General features: G+C 40.4%; 2 protein-coding genes across 2 annotated transcripts in view; both read left to right on the top strand.

Moving 5' to 3' along the window:
• The first annotated feature begins 30 nt into the window (after positions 1–30).
• Positions 31–3,622, top strand: myd88 (MYD88 innate immune signal transduction adaptor). Its single transcript, XM_082546075.1, has 5 exons — positions 31–690; positions 1,099–1,230; positions 1,958–2,135; positions 2,683–2,774; positions 2,883–3,622. Exons 1-5 carry the CDS (start codon positions 381–383, stop codon positions 3,035–3,037), a joined length of 867 nt encoding a protein of 288 aa, XP_082402201.1. The 5' UTR covers positions 31–380; the 3' UTR covers positions 3,038–3,622.
• A 511-nt stretch (positions 3,623–4,133) lies between these two features.
• oxsr1b (oxidative stress responsive kinase 1b) overlaps positions 4,134–18,552 on the top strand; it is a 43,889-nt gene continuing 29,470 nt past the window's right edge. The window contains exons 1-2 of the mRNA XM_082545742.1: positions 4,134–4,504; positions 13,057–13,169. Coding sequence (XP_082401868.1) covers positions 4,435–4,504; positions 13,057–13,169 — 183 coding nt within the window. The 5' untranslated portion in view covers positions 4,134–4,434. The remainder of the gene's footprint in view (positions 4,505–13,056; positions 13,170–18,552) is intronic.

Genomic DNA, 18,552 nt, shown 5'->3' with positions numbered 1-18,552 from the left:
CTATACAGATGAGAGTAAACGGGAACAGAAAACGTGCGTGTCTATTTATTTTCAGTGGAGCTCGCTCCTGTGAGAACTTTCATTTATCCTTGACAAGCTCTCTTCTCTTGTGGTCGCAGGAGTAATAGTAATAACAATAATGTCGGTGTTTTAAAAATAAAAAAAGAATCGCACTTTGGGTTGTTAGCTCCACTTGGTACATAACACATCTCCTCCCCCCGTCTGTGACGCACTCCGGCGCAAAGACTTCACTTCCTCAGGTAGGTTGTGTTGTAGACTTCCGACACAACACAGCATTTCAATCACGTCTATCTTTATAATGTTTATTCTTTCTTACTTATACAAAAAACTCCGTTAACTTAACCGGAAACTTTTGGAACATGGCTTGCGCCGACTCGAAAGTTGACTTGGAGAAGATTCCTCTCGTTGCGCTAAACATGGGCGTGAGGAAAAAGCTGGGACTTTATCTGAACCCCAAGCACACGGTAGCAGCGGACTGGATGGCGCTCGCAGAGGCCATGGGCTTCAACTACCTGGAAATAAAGAACTACGAAGTGTCCAAAAACCCAACCTGTACGGTTCTGGAGGACTGGCAGGCCCGGAGCACAGACACGTCAGTGGGGAAGTTGTTGTCAATGCTCTCGGAGCTGGACAGAGAAGACATCGTGGAGGATCTGCGACCACTGATAAGTGCGTTACTGCCATTCCACTTAGATCCACTTGTCTTTAATAAATAAATGCCTGTCGTCGATTAGGATTGATTTTTTTTTTTGCATTGATTAGGACCGGTCATAACTTCTGCTTATTCTTAATGCATGCTTGCTTTTGTACCCCACCTTGCCCCTGTCGCCTGGTTCAGGAAATTATTAACAATGAATTCCAATGTTGCTTAAATAGATCTTACACTCGTGACTAAGAGAGTGTCTTTCGCAATATTTGCCCAAATGCGTAAGCGTTAGTGTAATAACCGAGTTTAAACACAGCTATATGTCCATCACATGGAGTCTGCTGCGTTTGTACCTACATTCCCAAGGCATCTCTCTGAACTGACTGCATGTTTGCGCTCATGTGTGCCGTTTTGCGCCGTTTTGTTCCCAGATGAGGATGTCCGGAAGTACTGTGAGAATCTTAAAAAGAAAGCTGAACCCCCGCTCCAGGTTCCTGAGGTCGACAGCTGTGTCCCTCGCACCCCTGAGAGGTCTGGGATCACTGTGGATGATGACCCTGAAGGTGAGCATTTGTATGAACTTACAATAATATATATGCATACACATATGCTCACATTATGTCGAAATATTTTATAAAGAACCTCCCATTAGCATTAACAATAGCGCTTCAAAGACAGCGTAAATGACTCAGCACATGTCCTCTAATCTGCTCATCTTCAGCATCGGTGCAGTATTACTGCCACTGTCACTGAAAAGCTCTCTTTGCTACATTTGGCTGATATGGTTAAGTTCTGCAGCCCTATATGCATTAGTTTTAACTGATTGCAGCTTAACCAGCTACATAACTGTGTTTGCATAATGATTTCCTTCACTTTGTAAATGTAGGCTTCCTTCGAAATTCACAATACTTATTAATATCAACTTATTATAGTTTTTTTCCTTAATAAACAGCACAGACTCATCTGTTATATATTCGAAACTTCGAGACTTTGTAGCTGTTTGTTTTTTTGGGTGTTTTCTGTGGTAAACTATCACAGGGGAAAAAACACTCCTACTTGTCACTTGTCTCTTCATCTGACCATTTATCTGAAGCACTAATCGTGCACTGCTACACGGCCTCGCTGCTCCTGTTTCCTCCGCAGCCTTGTGGTTTTCTTATTATTCTTATGTACTTCGCTCTAGGAGTTTTATGTTGTGTCAGTGATGTCAGTTTCTGATTAATGGCCCTCTGTGTGTGTGTTTGTGTGAAACTTTAACCATTGAGTTGAATCGAGATGTTTTGAATCCAGGGGTTCCCGAGATGTTTGATGCCTTCATCTGCTACTGCCAGAGCGACTTTGCGTTCGTACACGAAATGATCCGTGAGCTGGAGCAGACGGACTACAAGCTGAAACTGTGTGTGTTCGACAGAGACGTCCTCCCGGGCTCCTGCGTGTGGACCATCACTAGTGAACTCATCGAGAAGAGGTGGGACACTGACACATTTACTAACCTGGTTTTTGTTTGGTCTTTTCAGTTTTTTTGTTTTGTTCTAATTTTAACTTGAAAAAGTGATTAAGCGAATAACGTTATGGGGCCAGGTGTGAGTCTGAAACTCCAAGTAGGTCATTATGGTCCAAAAAAAGCAGTTTACATGATACTGATTTACAGTTTGTTTGTTTTTTTTTGTTTTTTTTGCAATTCAATTTTGCATTTGTTAGTCAGATGCAACACGAATTCCAACAGGCGCAGCCATCAAGCATGCACTAGCGCAGGATGTGGTTCAGACTTGTTTGCCGTTTGGTTAATAATCTGTGTATTCGTGCCTGTGTGTGTCGATAAAATGTAGAAATGGAAAGTTCAGAGATGGTTTAGAAAGCCAGACATAACTAACGTCAGTTTCATCTGAAATTCAGATATTGAAAGTCACCTGACAGAAGAAATCCAATTCTCAGCCAGTCATGTTTCCTGAAATCTCTGTTTTCTTGCTCTCACAGTTTTTGCAACTGACTATAACATGTGACCTTGCACGCAGGTGTAAACGGATGGTGGTGGTGATTTCTGATGAATATCTCCACAGCGATGCCTGTGACTTTCAGACCAAGTTTGCTCTCAGCCTTTGTCCTGGTAATGCACACACACATATATAAATATTTTATATTAAACAACCCTGTTTTAATTTTTCTGGCTTATGCGTGCAGCTTAATCATTTATATTCTTTTTTTTCTATTTCAGGAGCTCGAAGTAAACGCCTCATTCCAGTGATCTACAAGCCGATGACAAAGCCCTTCCCCAGCATTTTACGCTTCCTCACCATTTGTGACTACACCCGGCCTTGCACGCAGGCCTGGTTCTGGACTCGGCTTGCCAAAGCTCTGTCGCTGCCATAACTGTGGAGCAGGTGGTTAATCATATTTCAAAGTGCCTTTTTGTTATTCCATTAAAAGATTATGTTGGACAGTGGCCAAATGCAACATTGGAGGAATCTCATGATTACACTGTATGTATATATTTTACTGCTTCAAATTGCACTTCCTTTGGAGACGATACAGATTCCTGCACACTGTCATTATGAAAGTGAGACTGGACAGTAGTATCCAACGCCAGCAAAGTTCTCAGTGCACAGAGTCATTATCATATTATGAGATTTCCTCTTCTAACAGGGGTTTTGTGTGGCCCTATTTTGTGTTTTATGTGTGTTGCATTGAAAAGAAGGGTACATTCTTTTGCCACTTCCTCTTTTGAGCAAACTTGTTCATGAAATTGAAGCTTAAAGAGGAAGAACTGTTTTGGCTCTGATACTTTCACAAGTTCAGTTCTACTGACAGCTGACACCTGCCTTTTTGTGCAGCAATTCTGTTACTGTGGGATCTCTACTTTTGAGTTTGTGTTTTTAAAATGCTCTTTTTAGACCAATTAAAATAATGTTGTTTTTTTAAATAAACGAATAAAGTTAACGTGGTGTATTATTCAAAGTCTTTGTTTGTTTGTTTTTTTTAAATAAAAAATTAATAATATGGAACTATAAAATTAAATATACCTTTAGTTTCCCTGCATTTGTTGCGACTGTGCAAATCCTGTATGGTATAAAATAAACCACCAGAGGTCTCTAATTTAATGCGGTAAGGAAAACTGTGGTCTACGCTTTACAGTAAACGCACGAACACCCAATCAGAAAGCAGTATACGTGGTTCTGTCCAATCAGAGGCAGGCTCTTGCTGGAGAAACATGCCTCCTCTCACAGACTGCTCTTTGAGAATGTTAATCCCTGACTTTTCCCTGTCAGGTGTTTCAGTTGCCTAGCTTGGTGGTTTGATGTTTTCACATTGTACGCCATTCAAACTATATTATATGATGAATCAGTAGAAGCATAATGTGCTAATTTTAGTGGAAAAGAAGTGGTTTATATTGAGGTAATAAGTTGAACCTAAACCTGTAAGGGCACACTCTGGGGCGATGTCGCGTGGGATCCGCCATTAAAAGTGTGGCGGAAGCACTCGGCTTGTTTCGGCAGTTTTCCGAACCGCAGCACTCAGCGTCGATAGTGTGCCACACTCAATATGTCCGCCAGGAAGGGTCACATTTTCTCAGTAGGAATGCGGTAGGCGGGGCTGCTAGGCTAGTGTCAAACTTTGGGAATGACAGGAGTGCTGCAGGATTCGCAAAGAAGGGGAAGTGTCGCTCTTGTTAGTCCTGTTTGGATTACTTTGACTAATTTTTACGCCCGCTTTTTGGATTCACCACCTTTCTACACACAGAGAGTCCTGCCCCAGCGGATCCCTCAGCCATGTCGGAGGACCTGAGCTCCCAACCCTGGTCCATCAACAAAGATGATTACGAGCTACACGAGGTGATTGGTATGTGATCCTTAGCTTGTTAGCTACGTGTAAACCGTCAGTTTGAATTTCCCCGTGAGCTCTCTCTGAACGCAGGGGTTAGGACGATGAACACAAGCTCGTACCATTCAGATGTTAACCGAACAGAAAGAAGGCATCCTCCTTCTCCTGAGCTGCGTTGAGTTCTTCGCCTTTGGTAAATTGGCCAATTCTAGCCGGGCGGTGTTGTGACTTGGGCAGTCAGAGGAATGCCTCCCCCGAGAGCGATGACCCCGTCCGCTGGGGCTATGACGAAGTCGTAAACGAACGTTAATAACGTTATAGTCTACGTTCTGGAAAATAACTGCTTTCATTGAGCAGCTCTTCATACATGTGAACAGCTAGCTTGATACTTTCATAAATGGACTTTAGCTAGAGGACGCCGTATCTGTGGATAGCAATAGTATTAATTGTGTCACATTTAACCTGCAGGATTTATTTATTTCTTTTTTAATAGAAGTGACAAAGTTATTTTTTGGAGGGGGTGGGGCAACTAAAAGTAACCCATGTAAAGATACTGTAGCTAGGCTAAAACTTAAACCCACTGTGTTATTATTCACTCCTATCTCATTTTGTAATACACTAAACACAGGAGCTAAAAGCCCCCCTCCTCAAAAAAATAAATAAAAAAAATGCATAAAATAATAATAATGATGACAGGGCAGAATTTGCAGGCTGTAGTCCTCAAAGTTGGGTCAATTCACTGCAAGAGCGTTTACTGAGGACCAATCAGTATTAGAGGGCTTCACAATACTAATCTCATGGCTAACATAAGCAATAATCTTTTAATATTTGCTCTTGTTCCTCTGATACTATTCTAAAGTTTAAAAAAAAAAAATTCCTGGAGGCTTGTTTCACCTTTCCTTGCAGCGTTAAGAGGATGACTTAATGAGGAGCTTTCACTTGTGTAGTTATGAAAAGTCCAGCCCCACAAATAGATGACCTGTCCTACCTTTGGGCTGGCTTTGTTTAAAAAAAAAAAAAAAAAAAAAATCTCAAAGGGAGAAGGTGAGGAGAAGAGTGTGAAGAATATAAGCAAAGTATTGTTCCCCCAGACTGGTTCATTTGTGCCTCTGGTTCACTTTTGCCCAGGCAGTGCATGCTTCCTCTACAGGGAATCTGTATGTTTACAGAGGGTCAATTTTACAAGCCCTAAAGCACCCTTTTGTGTATTTTTAAAAGAGCTGAAATTAACTTTGACCCAGTTGTGCCCTCTCCAGTTTCTTGGAAAATTTGTACCGGGTCACCACGCAAGATAACGCCCTGAAATTTGGCATGCCCACAAAGATAAAGCCCTTCTTGTACAGCAATCAGCTCTGCTGTATTTTCCTATGAAGTGTTTTTAACACAAAATTGCTCACAAAAGTTTGAAACTAGTGAGACTGTTTCATTGTTGAACCGATTATTAACTTGGCCTCAGAAAGCGGTTGTACAGTGAGCCTTAGTTTTGTCCCCTCAGATTATTTTCAGGTTGTGCCCCTTAAATCTGAACATGCTGGTTTACTTTGCATGTCATCGAGTTTAAGGAGATAACCATCCGTGTGAGGCTGCATCCTCGGGCTCACACTTTAAACAAGAATATTCCTGTTCCTCCTCAGCTTCAAAATTACAGTCCCCTCTCTCTCTCTTTCTCTTTTAAAAGTTGAAGGAAAGATCTAAGATGCTGCAATTTCCTCTCTTGAGACCAACCATGAGAAGAGCTATTGGTTTCTTTTAAAAAAGCTAAATTTCCCTTTCTATTCTCAAAGCTTGTATGTTCTTCTTTAGTCCACGATTACGCTCTTAAAGACTTCTTATGTTCTTAGCACAAGTGGGAATCACATTAAAGCAAAGTCACACAGTCTTGCCCTCGGGAGTTACATATACGTTTTCATGTCATTGTGAAATAACTTGCTGAGTGTCTTCTTTATCATTTGTTTCATAAAACGTCAGGCAGGAAATACAGAAAAATCCTCATGACACCAACTTAAATCTTAAGGTTGTTTGTTTTGAGACAAAACCAAAGCGACTTGCTATTGCAATTACAAGGTTGAAAATGGAAAATCACAGGCCTTTTTCTTTAAGAACCTCATCTCACTTTCTTTTTAATTTAATAAAATAGACGCTGACTTCTTCGCTGCTGATGGACTTTCAATAGACGGACCAATTGGCTTGGCTTTTCTTTAGTTTGTAGCGCTCAGGTATTCATTAGTGGAGCTAAATTACTACTGCAGATAAGAGCAGGAGCAAGCCCGGCTCCCCTCTGAACCCTCCTCTAGTCCTCATCCTAGCAGAAAGTGTTGCATAGATACTGTATAAATGGTCTCTTTTCATGGAGATGCTGCACAGCTCTCTGCTCGGCTGAGAGGCTCCTGCGTCGAGGATGGCTCTGTATACACAGCGTGCCCATCGAAGCTATTGTTTTCTGTAACTTCCCTGGGGAAAGAGGACTTGCGATTACATGGTTCACACCCACTCTCTCCCTCTGTTAAGGATTGGATCATACTGGACATGGTCCATAGGAAAATAATACAGCTCTCTCTCCGATCCTGGATCATAATTTGGATCATTCATGTTGGCAAATCTAGACTGGAAACTTTCTGCTTCCAGTGTTTGTATCCACCAGCAACCATGTTTCCTCCCTAATGCTTGCTCTGTCCCTTAGATGGCTTTAAAAAAACCTTCAGTAGATACCACAACAGGATCCAACCTCAGGCTAAGATATCTGTAATTTAATGCCATTTTAAGGCTTTAAGATTTAGTTTTTAAAGTAGTTCAAGCTGGAAGATGAACATGGAAGAGGAATATGCACTAAAAGGCTGTAAGTGCTGGACCGGTGCAGTTTCTAGTCATGTGTGACATTTCTCGTTGTACCTTTGAATAACTTGTGGAATGTCAGCCAGGTATGCAGAAGAAATGTAATAAAAGACAACTGACGTCAGGCACTGAAATGGCCTGGTGAGAGCAGGAAAGATATGGTGAGAGAGCCGCTGTCACATTGCAGGCCACAGCTGAAAAGGGGAGACATTGACTCAGGCCTTATTTCGTGACATAAAGTATTCTTGCATACAAGCTGGATTATTTTGTATGTCATCGAGTTTTACAGAGAACGCATAGGTACAGGTGAGAATAAGAAACCACAAAAACATCATCCATCTGGAAAACATTTTGAATTGACTTTTTGCACTTTCATGGACAGAATAACATAATTGTATGTTTAAAAATTGCTTTTAATACTTGGATGAAAATCCTTTGCAGTCAATCACTTCCCAAAGGCTAAAAACTATGGACGGCATCCAATGCTGCATTTCCTCAGTTGCTGCTTGTTTTTTGGTCTTTCCACATTCAGTTGTATATTTAACAACTGAGCAGAGTGCTCTGTTGGGTTGAAATCAGGCGACTGACCTGCTCGTGCTCGTTTCTTTACCCTGAGAAACTCTCGGGTCGCTTTTGCACTGTGAAGTGCTTTCTGATCGATTTTGCAGCATTTGAGCTGAGAACGTCGCCCTGTATGCTTCGCAATTCATCCTGCTGCTTCTGGGAGCAGTCACATCATCAATAAACACTACCGACCCGTTCCACTGCCAGCCATACGTGCCTGAGCCATAACATTGCCTCCATTATGTTTGACAGATGATGTGGTATACTTCAGATCGTGAGCTGTTTCTCTACTTCTTGATACTTTTCCCATCCAGTTATATTGTTAACCTTCATTTCATCTGTCCAAAGATTAAATTGGACTTTTTTAAGGACTGTGCAAACTCTTTAAGATGTTTTCTGGCAAAGGACAGATTAGTCCTTGACTGTAACCTGTGCTTTGCACCTTGTTGTTTAACACTCTGTATTTACATTCCATCACTTGAATTTAGACCTTGACAATGTTACTCCTACTTCCTTGAGCATGTTCTTGACTTTGTTAGACGTTATGAAGTTATTTTTCTTAACCATGGAAATAATTCTGTCATCATGCACTTTAGTTGTCTTCTGTGCTCTTTCAAGCCTTGGCCACTGGTTTTGCTGTCTGATAAGTTTATTATGATTTTTCAGTCTAATGACTGGCCTCCTTCACTTACATTGACATCTCTTTGGGCTTCATATTTAAAATTGCAGTGAAAGGCTATTAGATAAAACTCAACACTTTGCATCCACTTCAGATATTAAGGAAATGGGCCTCAGGTAATCACGAAACTAGTCGTGCCTCTGAAAATGGTGGACTGTACATATAAATGGGTGTAATTCCTAAACAGTTAAAACAAAACATTTGTAAAAACCCCTCGAATTAAAGCTGAAAGTCTGCTTTTCAATTGGCCATTGTTTGTTTAGTGGCAAAACTACAAAAATTCTGACCCCATGATCTGTATGTTGGCTCTCATTAAACCCTCATTACAGTATTTAGACTCAAATGGTAAATGCTGTTGCCCCCAAAAAAAAAAATCTATAAACTTTGATGTGTCTTTCACAAATAACAGGGTTATAGTATAATGCTGCCATGCCAAACTCAACTTGTTTTGAGGAAACATGCTTACTGAAAACACTTTCTTCTTCTTCTTTTTTTTCCTTCTCCAAAGATGCTTCTCTTACACAAGTTGTTTTCACGCTGTATGCAGCTGTACTTGCTATTTGGAGGCAAGCGGGTTGTTGCACATACAGTGTTTTAAAACTAAATGTGATGAATGATCTTAAACTTCCCTCTGATGGTAATTAAGACTCAGACAGCTTCAGACAGTAAATGGACCCTTTGGTATATGCAAAATCTGTAGGGATGCTTCCTCTTGACTCAGCACTTGGGTAATTATAGATCTTAATTACTGGAAACCAGGAAGAAGTATCCCCACTCTAACTGCGTTCATACAGTCATTTCTTTAGATGTTTTGGCTACAGTTCAGACAAAAAGATAAAAACAACACCTGAAAATCTTGATTTCTATTAAATCTATATGCGTATGAAAACACATAGAAATAACCAAGGTAGCGTAACACCATGTCAACATGTCACATTTTCAGCTGCCGGCTGGATCGTCTTCATTTGATTTCGCCTAATGAATTAACTTAATATATGAATTTAATTTTGCCATCAATTTCCAGAACAAGCAAAATGTCGTCGTCGTCGTTGTTGTTGTGCTGCTGGAAATAGAAAAAAAAATAAAAATCTGAGCCAGAACTTTTGAAGTATTTGTTTTCATTTATGTGGTTTGACAGTAAATAAAGTTGATTCATTTATTTATTAATTAATGCACAAAAAGGGGGGGGGACAGAAGAAGAAGAAAAACTACTGCTTTATATCTGCAGCCTTTGTATCTGTGCCAGACTGCTTAGTAGATTAGATGCTTCAAAGCCCTGGCACTACTGCAGTGCTTGCCTTTTGTGAGTATGGCTCTTTTGTGTGCTCTCTCTCATTCGGGGAGAAAGGTTGGTGATGATGTGCTGTCTGTAAGAATGACGGTGATGTGACTGAGGCTTATTTTGTAAGATCTGGATTTTTTCTTTTTTTGACTTGGCTGTATTCAGTGAGTCATAATAAGGTCAGACTTCTTCTCAAATTGTTATTAGCTTGCTGGCTTTTACCTAATGCATTTCCCTCTGTGTGCATCATAGTATATTTACTTAATTTATGGGTTTTTTTTTTTAGAAACTAAAAGATGAGGTATTTAAAAATCCTTTAAATGAACACGTAGCAGACACACGCCTGCTCTGTGAAACTTTGTGCTAAGGTGGGGGAGTTGCAAATAGCAGCTGATAAATTGGACTACATGTCCTGGTGGCTCTTGGTACCCTTTGACCGCGCCTGCTGTTTACCCAACAGCCTTCCCCTTTTCCATGCTCTCCACACACATGCTCTTCAGCCTGTCCAGCCACCCCTGACGACTCACTATTTGTTTGTGTGGAGGAATTTACACTCCACTGTGTACAGGGAAACTGTCTCTCTGTGGTTCTGCCAGGGGCTGAACTCCCATCACTGGCCAGCCTCCAGAGGTTTGTTTGGTATTGGTGCAGGGAGTGGAGGGGTCGGGAGGGGCTGGAGGATACATTTACAGCACTGTTCAGCCACCCCTACAGCGTTCAACGGTGGAGTGATCCATGATTACTTGGACGGTGCAGAGTTGTGCAAGGACAACCGCACATTATGAAGAGGTTACAATTAATAGATCGCACCCACCCTGTAGGAAGTAGGATTTCATATTTTGTGTATTCAAGATCAGTGAGCGCTGCTGTAGAGGGATGGAGGGGTGGCAGCGAAAGAGGTGGGGAGAGGACAAGCACTTTTAGTTAGCAATATTTCCTCTGTGCCACTGTTGTTTAAAATACAGAGAAAACATATATTGTAACTTTCTAATGTTTGCAGGTAACAGATTAACATTTGATGGGAACATTTTATTGGAGTTGCAATAATTTGATAAGTAGTCATCAGCTGGAATCGCTTTTTTCTTTTGTCCTTTTCAGTCACCACATCCTTTGCTCCACCTTGCGTTGTTGGTTTGAAGAAGGCAGATACATTAATTATGACAGAAACTTGTACAGGATAAATTGGGATACACAGATTTTGCCATTTTATCCTGTACAGAGCTTGAAAATACGCAGATATCTTGAACAAAAACAGCTGGATTATGTTAACTTCATGTCTGTCATGTCATTAGGGAGAGCATTAGTTTTTAATTTGAAAAGAGTTGGGGTTTTTTCCTGTAATATGCCCCCTTTTTAAACTTCTATAAACAACAGTCTCAATGAAAACTCCAAACAATGAGGACTTTGTTAATATTTGGGCATAGCTTAATATGAGGGCACTAGAGGTTAGAAAAAGCATACTGGGGGAGTGGGCCAACTCACCACTAACTCCTTCACTTACCAAAGCCTGTTGCAAGAGGAGAATGTGCTACTTGCATTGGCAGGCGTCACTTATACATGAGAGATCTTGTGGAAGCAACCTTGTTTGCGCGTGCTTGGTGCTAAATGAGAGCAGTGAGGGGGCAGTGAAATTACTGCGCACTATACAGGGGAACATTTACATGCTTTTAGTCCTAAAGTATCATGTTATTCAAGATAATGATCACCCACTTGTGTTTAATTTGCCATAAACTTTATTCAGATTGCAATCTACATTTTTTGTTTTATTGTGCATCAGATTAGTAGTAGGCTAAACAGATTTAAGGGTTTAACGTATGCATTACACTGAAAATGTTGTGTATTGCCAGCTAGAGTTTCTGCTCTGTAAGCCCTGGTTTTTCACTTCAGTAATAGAGCAATGTTAAAAAAAAAAAAGAGGGAGAGGAAAAAAAGGGACTTGTCAGGGATGAAGCTCTTAAGGATATGTAAGGTCAAGCAGTCACTGGCTCCGATCAAGCCTGCTTCATGAGAGAGGATCTGCATGAGCGGATTCATAATTGATGAAAAAAACAGTTAAGCCGTACCAAAGAGAATTTGGATGACATGTCGGAGTATAACACGGTTTAACCTTCTTGAACTCTGAAGGAATTTGAGGTAACAGATAAAAGTTATGTCTATTATCCTGCGGTAGCCGTGAATTTTGGATGTGCTGTGCAAAAGGCTTGAGCCACCGTTCTATTTCTTTTTATTTTGCTTCCAAGGAACCAGATTTTCTTGTAGTTTTCAAAGTGGTCTTCAGCAGTAGTTCATTTTCGGTCCAGTCTTTATATCTTTATACTTTATATAAAAACAATAAATAAATGATAAAGATAATTAATACTCTACTGTGAGTAATTTAACCATTAAAAAGTCACCTAACTCAAAGGATTAACCAGTGTTTACACGTAACGGACAACTTCACCAAGAACCAATTTAAACTATCTTTAGACGCTTTGTTACTAGCAGCCTGTCACAAAAACGGCTTATTTCTTTAGTTAATCTATGAAAAAATGCCAAAGATAACAGTTTGACGAGCATAAAACAGCATTAAAAGCCTCATCAGAAATGGTCTCAGTGGATGGGTGGAAGTCAAGAAGCCATTATTAAGGAAATGTAATGGAGAAAAGGCTGAGGTTTGCCAAATTACATAAGAACTGGACTGAAAATCAGAGGCAGCGAGTCTAATGGAGTGATGGAGCCACATTTTTGGTTCGTCCTCAGGCGGTGAAGGCTCTGTCATGGATATATATATCGGTTATTTCATTACATATAAACTCTATGTGCTTAACACAGAAGATAAAGACATCAAAACCTGTGTATGACAGTGCATTGAGGAAGCAATAACAGAAAAACAAAAACAAATCAATCACAAAACCAATGAAATCCCAAATAAAAGTTACTATAGGACAGTTTCCTCCACTGAGTGGCTTGAATCACCGTTAGAGTCGGGGTAAAGAGTTCAGACATCTGGAAGGAGCTTAAAATAAAAAGGAGATGGCTGATGTGTATCAAACGGTGATTAGGATTTCTCTTTGATGTCTTCTGTTGGAAGTTTTCAGGGCACATATAACTTTTGGAAAACGCCACCATCCGTCGGGAGAGGCTGAAAAACATTGCCGGGGAGATGAACTATGACCCACCTTTGAAAGAATGACCGATCAAGGTATTAATAACTTGTTTTCTTGTGCGTTTCAGGGAGTGGGGCCACAGCTGTGGTTCAAGCAGCCTACTGTATACCACGCAAGGAGAAGGTGGCTATTAAACGCATCAACCTGGAGAAGTGCCAGACCAGCATGGACGAACTCCTGGTAAGACACATGACACTGCTAATTAAATGTATGTCAGACTGAACATTTTTGTGACCTTGTTACCTTTCATGTGTGATCAAAGGCCAGCTACTCCCTTACAGCACAAGATTTCATTTAGGGCTTTGTCTCTGTGATCTGTACATGTGGATGGAGTTAGTTCCACCTCTGCTTTTCATTACTCGTTTTCTCCGAGCCCTCCTCCAATCATCCCTGTCACTTCAAACACTATTCTGATTGTTCTCTGAAGGAGGACTCCACTTATACTGCCAGGAAACTATTAGACCACCACGGGACATCTTCCTCAGGGCTGTATTGGAGCCTTCAATACAATCGTTTGCTGCCGCTCTGAACATTTGCTTTATGACTTGTGGTTCAGATTTTAACGGGAAAGGTAGAGTGATTAACGAAGTTCCTCTGCAGAGAGGGGGGAGGAAAAAAAATAGGATTCTTGCTCGTGGCTCCTGTTCTGGCTTTGTTGATGAAAAGAAGTTTCTCACGCAGCTTATGTATTTGTCTTCTTTTTACCTTTGTTTCCCACTTCATAACAGGAAGATGGTTTGCTGACAGTTCTCCTATTTCAAAGCAGGGCTTTTTAATAGCACACTACTTGGCTTGGACACAATCTAGGCCAAACTGTGTATTAACTGTCAGTAATGTTTTTACAGAGCGTGCACACACACTCCAGATTTCAGGTCTTTCAGGTGATAAATGAGCTGATGTATAGACCAGAAGTCTGCTCTGCTACTCATCCAAGACTCTGTGGGGGGAAAAAAACCTGTGGGAAATGAATATTGTGTAAACCTATATGTGTGCATAGAAGATCACGATAAGAGATTGCTGTTAGCTCACTTGCAATACAACCTGAAAAGGATCCTATCCCCCTGCTAGCCCTCGAAATTCTGGAGGATGAATCAGGGGAGTGTTGCTCCCGGATTCTCAGAGCAGGCAGTCACATGGAATACAGCAAGATCGGATTTCCTGCCTACAGTTTCTCCCCTAGCTCCACATCCAGCTGGGTGCCCAGTTAAAGGATTTACTCTGTGAAAGAGCTGCTTTAAATTAGGATGCAACAAGCGTTTGAAATTCTTCCTTTACACTCTAGATGTAGAAGGCCCTGAAGTTTATAATTGTTACTGCTTTTAAAGAGATGAACGTCTTCCTGTTGAGGTAGTAGCTCATTTTATGCTGTGTGGATGAGTTTTCAGCTTTTAAAGATGTTTAAACTCCGTTTTGCTCATTACGACCTGTGATCGATATTTTAGAGGTGTTAAAAAATATAAATTCCAAAAATTAAAAATTGGTATTTCTGACAACAAGCAGTCTAAATTGAACCATTTCTGAGAACTAGATGACAAAGACTGATTTTTGGTATATTTTGCCTTAGATTTGCAGTAGTTGTGTGTGCACGCTGTAGTGACATCGAGTCACAGTGAATGTGCGTGTGTGTAAGGTCCAGAGTCGCTGATAATGACGTAAACATTGCTTCTATAGTGGCTTCTCTGTGTGTCTGCCATCAGTGTGTTTCTGTGGCACCAGTTTGTGAGCCACCACTGTATTCAGTTGGGGACAATAGCTCATTTATTTTTTGCTCCGTTTCAAGGCCATCGGATACTGCAGATACTGAATAGATCATTCCTTATATAGAGAAAATCTAAGTGGCGTGAAGTGGTACTCTGTTTCCTGGAAAATGTAAACTTATTTCGAAGGCACAAGCTGGTGATCAGCCTGGCGTCATTGCAAATTTTTAGACCCATCACAAGATGGAGAGACGAGGTCGGTGTCACTTCCTTTCATGTTGCATCACTTGTGTCACAAGGTCATTTTAAAGAGCATCTTTGCTTCCCTATTTTACCCACTCGTGGTTTAGAAAAATGATGTGTAATTGGCAACCGCTGCTATTATTGCTCTATATATAAACAGTATAATTTCAGTTAAGGAGAGCAGCAGTTTTATTCTTCCGTCAAAGGAAAATCACCAGTATTGAAATTAAACTGTTTTAGCCAAGTTGGACTTAATTTAATTAAGAATTAAATAAATTTTTGTTTAACAAATATCAGGAAAGTACGCAGACTTGCACTCACTGGCCACTTTAAAAGATCTCTGTTCAACTGCATGTTAATGCAAATATGTAATCAGCCACTCAGAGCAATGCAACTCTGCTTTGACCTGATAGGAAGGCGGCAGCAACTTGAATAACCACTTGTTACAACCAAGGTATGCAGCAGCGCATCTCTGAACACAACACATGGCAAACCTTGGAAATGGGCTGTAGCAGGAGAAGACCACCCTGGTGATCAATAGAAGTGTTATAGCTAACTATGTCCAAGCCTTTGTGGGTATACTTTGTGTACCCACTTTCTGATGGCTGCATCAAGTGTGCTAATGTGCCACAGGATAAGCTCAAATAATCTCAAACTGTTTTCTTGAACATGGCAGTGAGTTCACTGTATTCAAATGGCCTCTGCAGTCACCAGACCTCAGTGCAGCAGAGCACCTTTGGGATGTGGTGGAACAGGAGATTCACATCATGGCTCTGTAGCCAAGAAGTCTACAGCAACAGTGTGATGCTATCATGTCAATATGGCCGAGGTAATGAAGTAGCCAGTGGGTGTAAGATAACCTTAACTACATGCAGAGCAGTTGTACCTCCCGGAGGCCCATTGTGAGTCAGGGAAAGACCCCGGGCAGTCTCTTATTGAAAGATTTTAAAAGGAAAAACAAACCTGAAATATGAGAATTTTTGTTGTTGTCATAATATAATCTTTCTGTAGTGTTGAAGAGCGCATGTCGTGTTCAAAATTAAGGACAAATGCAGGCGAATTTTCTGTTAAGTGAGTAAATCCCAACACAGTGCCACACTACCAGGTTAATGTTTGTACCAAAATAATTATGTAATAAAAACAGAGTGACTAAGTGTGTTTTGGTGTCATTTACAAGCCTGCAGCTTCTGTCCTCTGCTGCCTCTCTGGATGTTTCATACACATATATACACAAAACGCTATTTATTTTTTCCCCGCCCACATTTTACCAAGACATGCCGCTGTGCTGCCCAAGCTCTGACCCTGAGCTTTTTGTTTAACTGTAATCATTTAAGCATAACGCTACCCAACCCGTGAACAGTAGCCAATCAAACAATGACAGTAAAGATGACAGTTTTTGCAGTGGCACCAGGATTCTGTCAGTAGCATTAAGCCAGGAAGTGAGGGGTCTCTGAGGAGATGAATCATTTATTACATATAAGCTAATGTACATACTCATGCAGCTTATGAATATCACACAGATGGTCATTAGTGTAGTTGATTCGACATTTTGTCCTATTTAGGATACCGAAGGTGCTTCTTCTAATTTCTTCAATGGCTTAGATATTAAAATTATAATTGTAATCTGGTCCAGGTGAACTTATTTGTTGTGCAGAGGTGTGTCAGCTGTGTGCTTTGCAGGTTAGATGCACTGAATGAAACGGCTCTATGCGCTGGCATGAAGTCATCGTAACACCCAACAAAGGCCAGGGGAAAGACTGGTTGGAGGAAGTAGTTTTGCAATTTTTATGATTTCAGCTTCAGTAATCCCTCAACAAAAAGCATATAGAACATGTGGATGACAATGAGGTCTATCAAAAAAAATGTCTGACAACAGTTAATGGTTAGCACAGTGACTACATTGCTCAATTTAGGTTTAATGTTTTGACCAAGTTCCTTTTATTAAGAGGATTGAAGAAGAATTTCACCTGTTGCATAAAGTACAAAGTCAAGGACATTGTAGTTTATGCAGGTAAAGTATTTGGAAGATACTTGAACTACTTTTAAGACAAAACACAACGAGTGAGCATCAAGTATTGAAGGTTGCACAGTTAAAAATATAAAAATTGTGTTTTGTGTCATGAGAGCATTTCCAGGATCATTGCTGCAGAATGGGTTTACAGCCACCTAATCCTCACAACAAAGAGTCTCCCTTTCTCACATCGTCTGCTGGAAAAGATGAGAACTGCCAACTGCCCGAGTACCATATATCCCCTGTTATCTCATTGTTTTTCTCTGCTGGGGTTACCCTGCCTGGTCCACAGAGCAAAGAAGAGGGAGGGAGAGCCTGTCTCACCCTGATGGGGAAGACGACTCGCATGGTTCACTTTCATTGACAGACTTAAATTTATTCAGCTGCTTGATGATCAAATATAACTTAGTTTAAGAAGCCAAGTGTGGGTATGTGGGCTCACCTGTTGGTTAGTAAACTCAAAACATCTGTGAGGTTTCTCAGTATCTTTTTTCCTTGTTTATTTATTTATTTTCTGGGAAACTTGGGTACTACTACCCTTTACACTCTGTGTGCATTTAAACATAACATAATTTTTGTGGTCCAGTCACTTTGATGCACGCCTGTAGACTCCCTTATTATTATGTCACTTCACCTTCTTAACCCTCTTTTTGACTTCTAAGGACAACACGGCATCGCTCACCAACCCCAGCAATTCTTAGGCACTAACTGAAGGACCCAGAGTCAATAGTGATGACTCTGCAGCAGATGCTTGCTGCTGCTAATGCACATTGTGTAGCTAAGCATTTATGCTGATTGAATATTTGACTTTGATTGCTTACTCTTTGGCTCACAGGCATCTATTGATTGATACCTTAGCTTGAGTGTTAAGGCTTCTCCTTTAAGCACCTTACGAGGGGGGGAGCAACCTATCAACCCAATACCCTAATGTCGTAATTTTTGATAAAACCCCAAATCATCTTAAAACGTTGTTTGCACCTTTTGTATCAACAGTATATTTATACTAATAATATGTTTATACTTGTTTATACTATATGTTCAGATGAAATGGTGTCTATTCTGAATCAAAATTATTAGCCAATCACCAAGGGTTTTTTTTCCTTCAACGTGGCTATTCAGCGTTCTGCAGAAAGCACACATTATTTCTGTTTGCACACAACAACGGAATTATTTTACTTACTTACTTTATTATCAAGCCGTGTCACAAACCTCTGCTTTAATGATGGGCTTTAACTTTGTAATACTCAAAGACTATAATATTAAGTTAAAACTGAGGGTTGTCTTCCATTTTGCACACAGTACAGAAACTTTAGCAAAGGTTTGAGCTGTCGCTTGATAAACCAACCAAATTAAAAATATAATATAATATAAAATGCTTAAATTTCTTTTTATTTCTTTTTTGGACACAAACCAAACTTTTTGTGATTTTTATTATTTACTCAACACTCATACCAGGGTTGAATGGTGTTTCTCTTGCCTTTATCAGCTGTTGTGAAAGCCGATATCAACAGATGAACAACTGGCAGCTGATCATTTTGGCACTATTTAACTTAAAACTAAAAGGATTTTAAAAGTGGTTGGTGGTCTCCTGACACTCTTCTGCTCGAGTGGT

The sequence above is a fragment of the Aulonocara stuartgranti genome (genome assembly GCF_965226115.1).
Source record: "Aulonocara stuartgranti genome assembly, chromosome: 9".
Taxonomy (NCBI): domain Eukaryota; kingdom Metazoa; phylum Chordata; class Actinopteri; order Cichliformes; family Cichlidae; genus Aulonocara; species Aulonocara stuartgranti.
This window is presented reverse-complemented; position numbering and strand designations above follow the sequence as displayed.

Bases quoted from the DNA above. Each gene is read 5' to 3' on its own strand.
- myd88 (XM_082546075.1), top strand. From the start codon at position 381: ATGGCTTGCGCCGACTCGAAAGTTGACTTGGAGAAGATTCCTCTCGTT. The intron at 691-1,098 runs GTGCGTTACTGC...TTTTGTTCCCAG, and splicing joins GGATCTGCGACCACTGATAA to ATGAGGATGTCCGGAAGTAC. The intron at 1,231-1,957 runs GTGAGCATTTGT...TTTTGAATCCAG, and splicing joins TGTGGATGATGACCCTGAAG to GGGTTCCCGAGATGTTTGAT.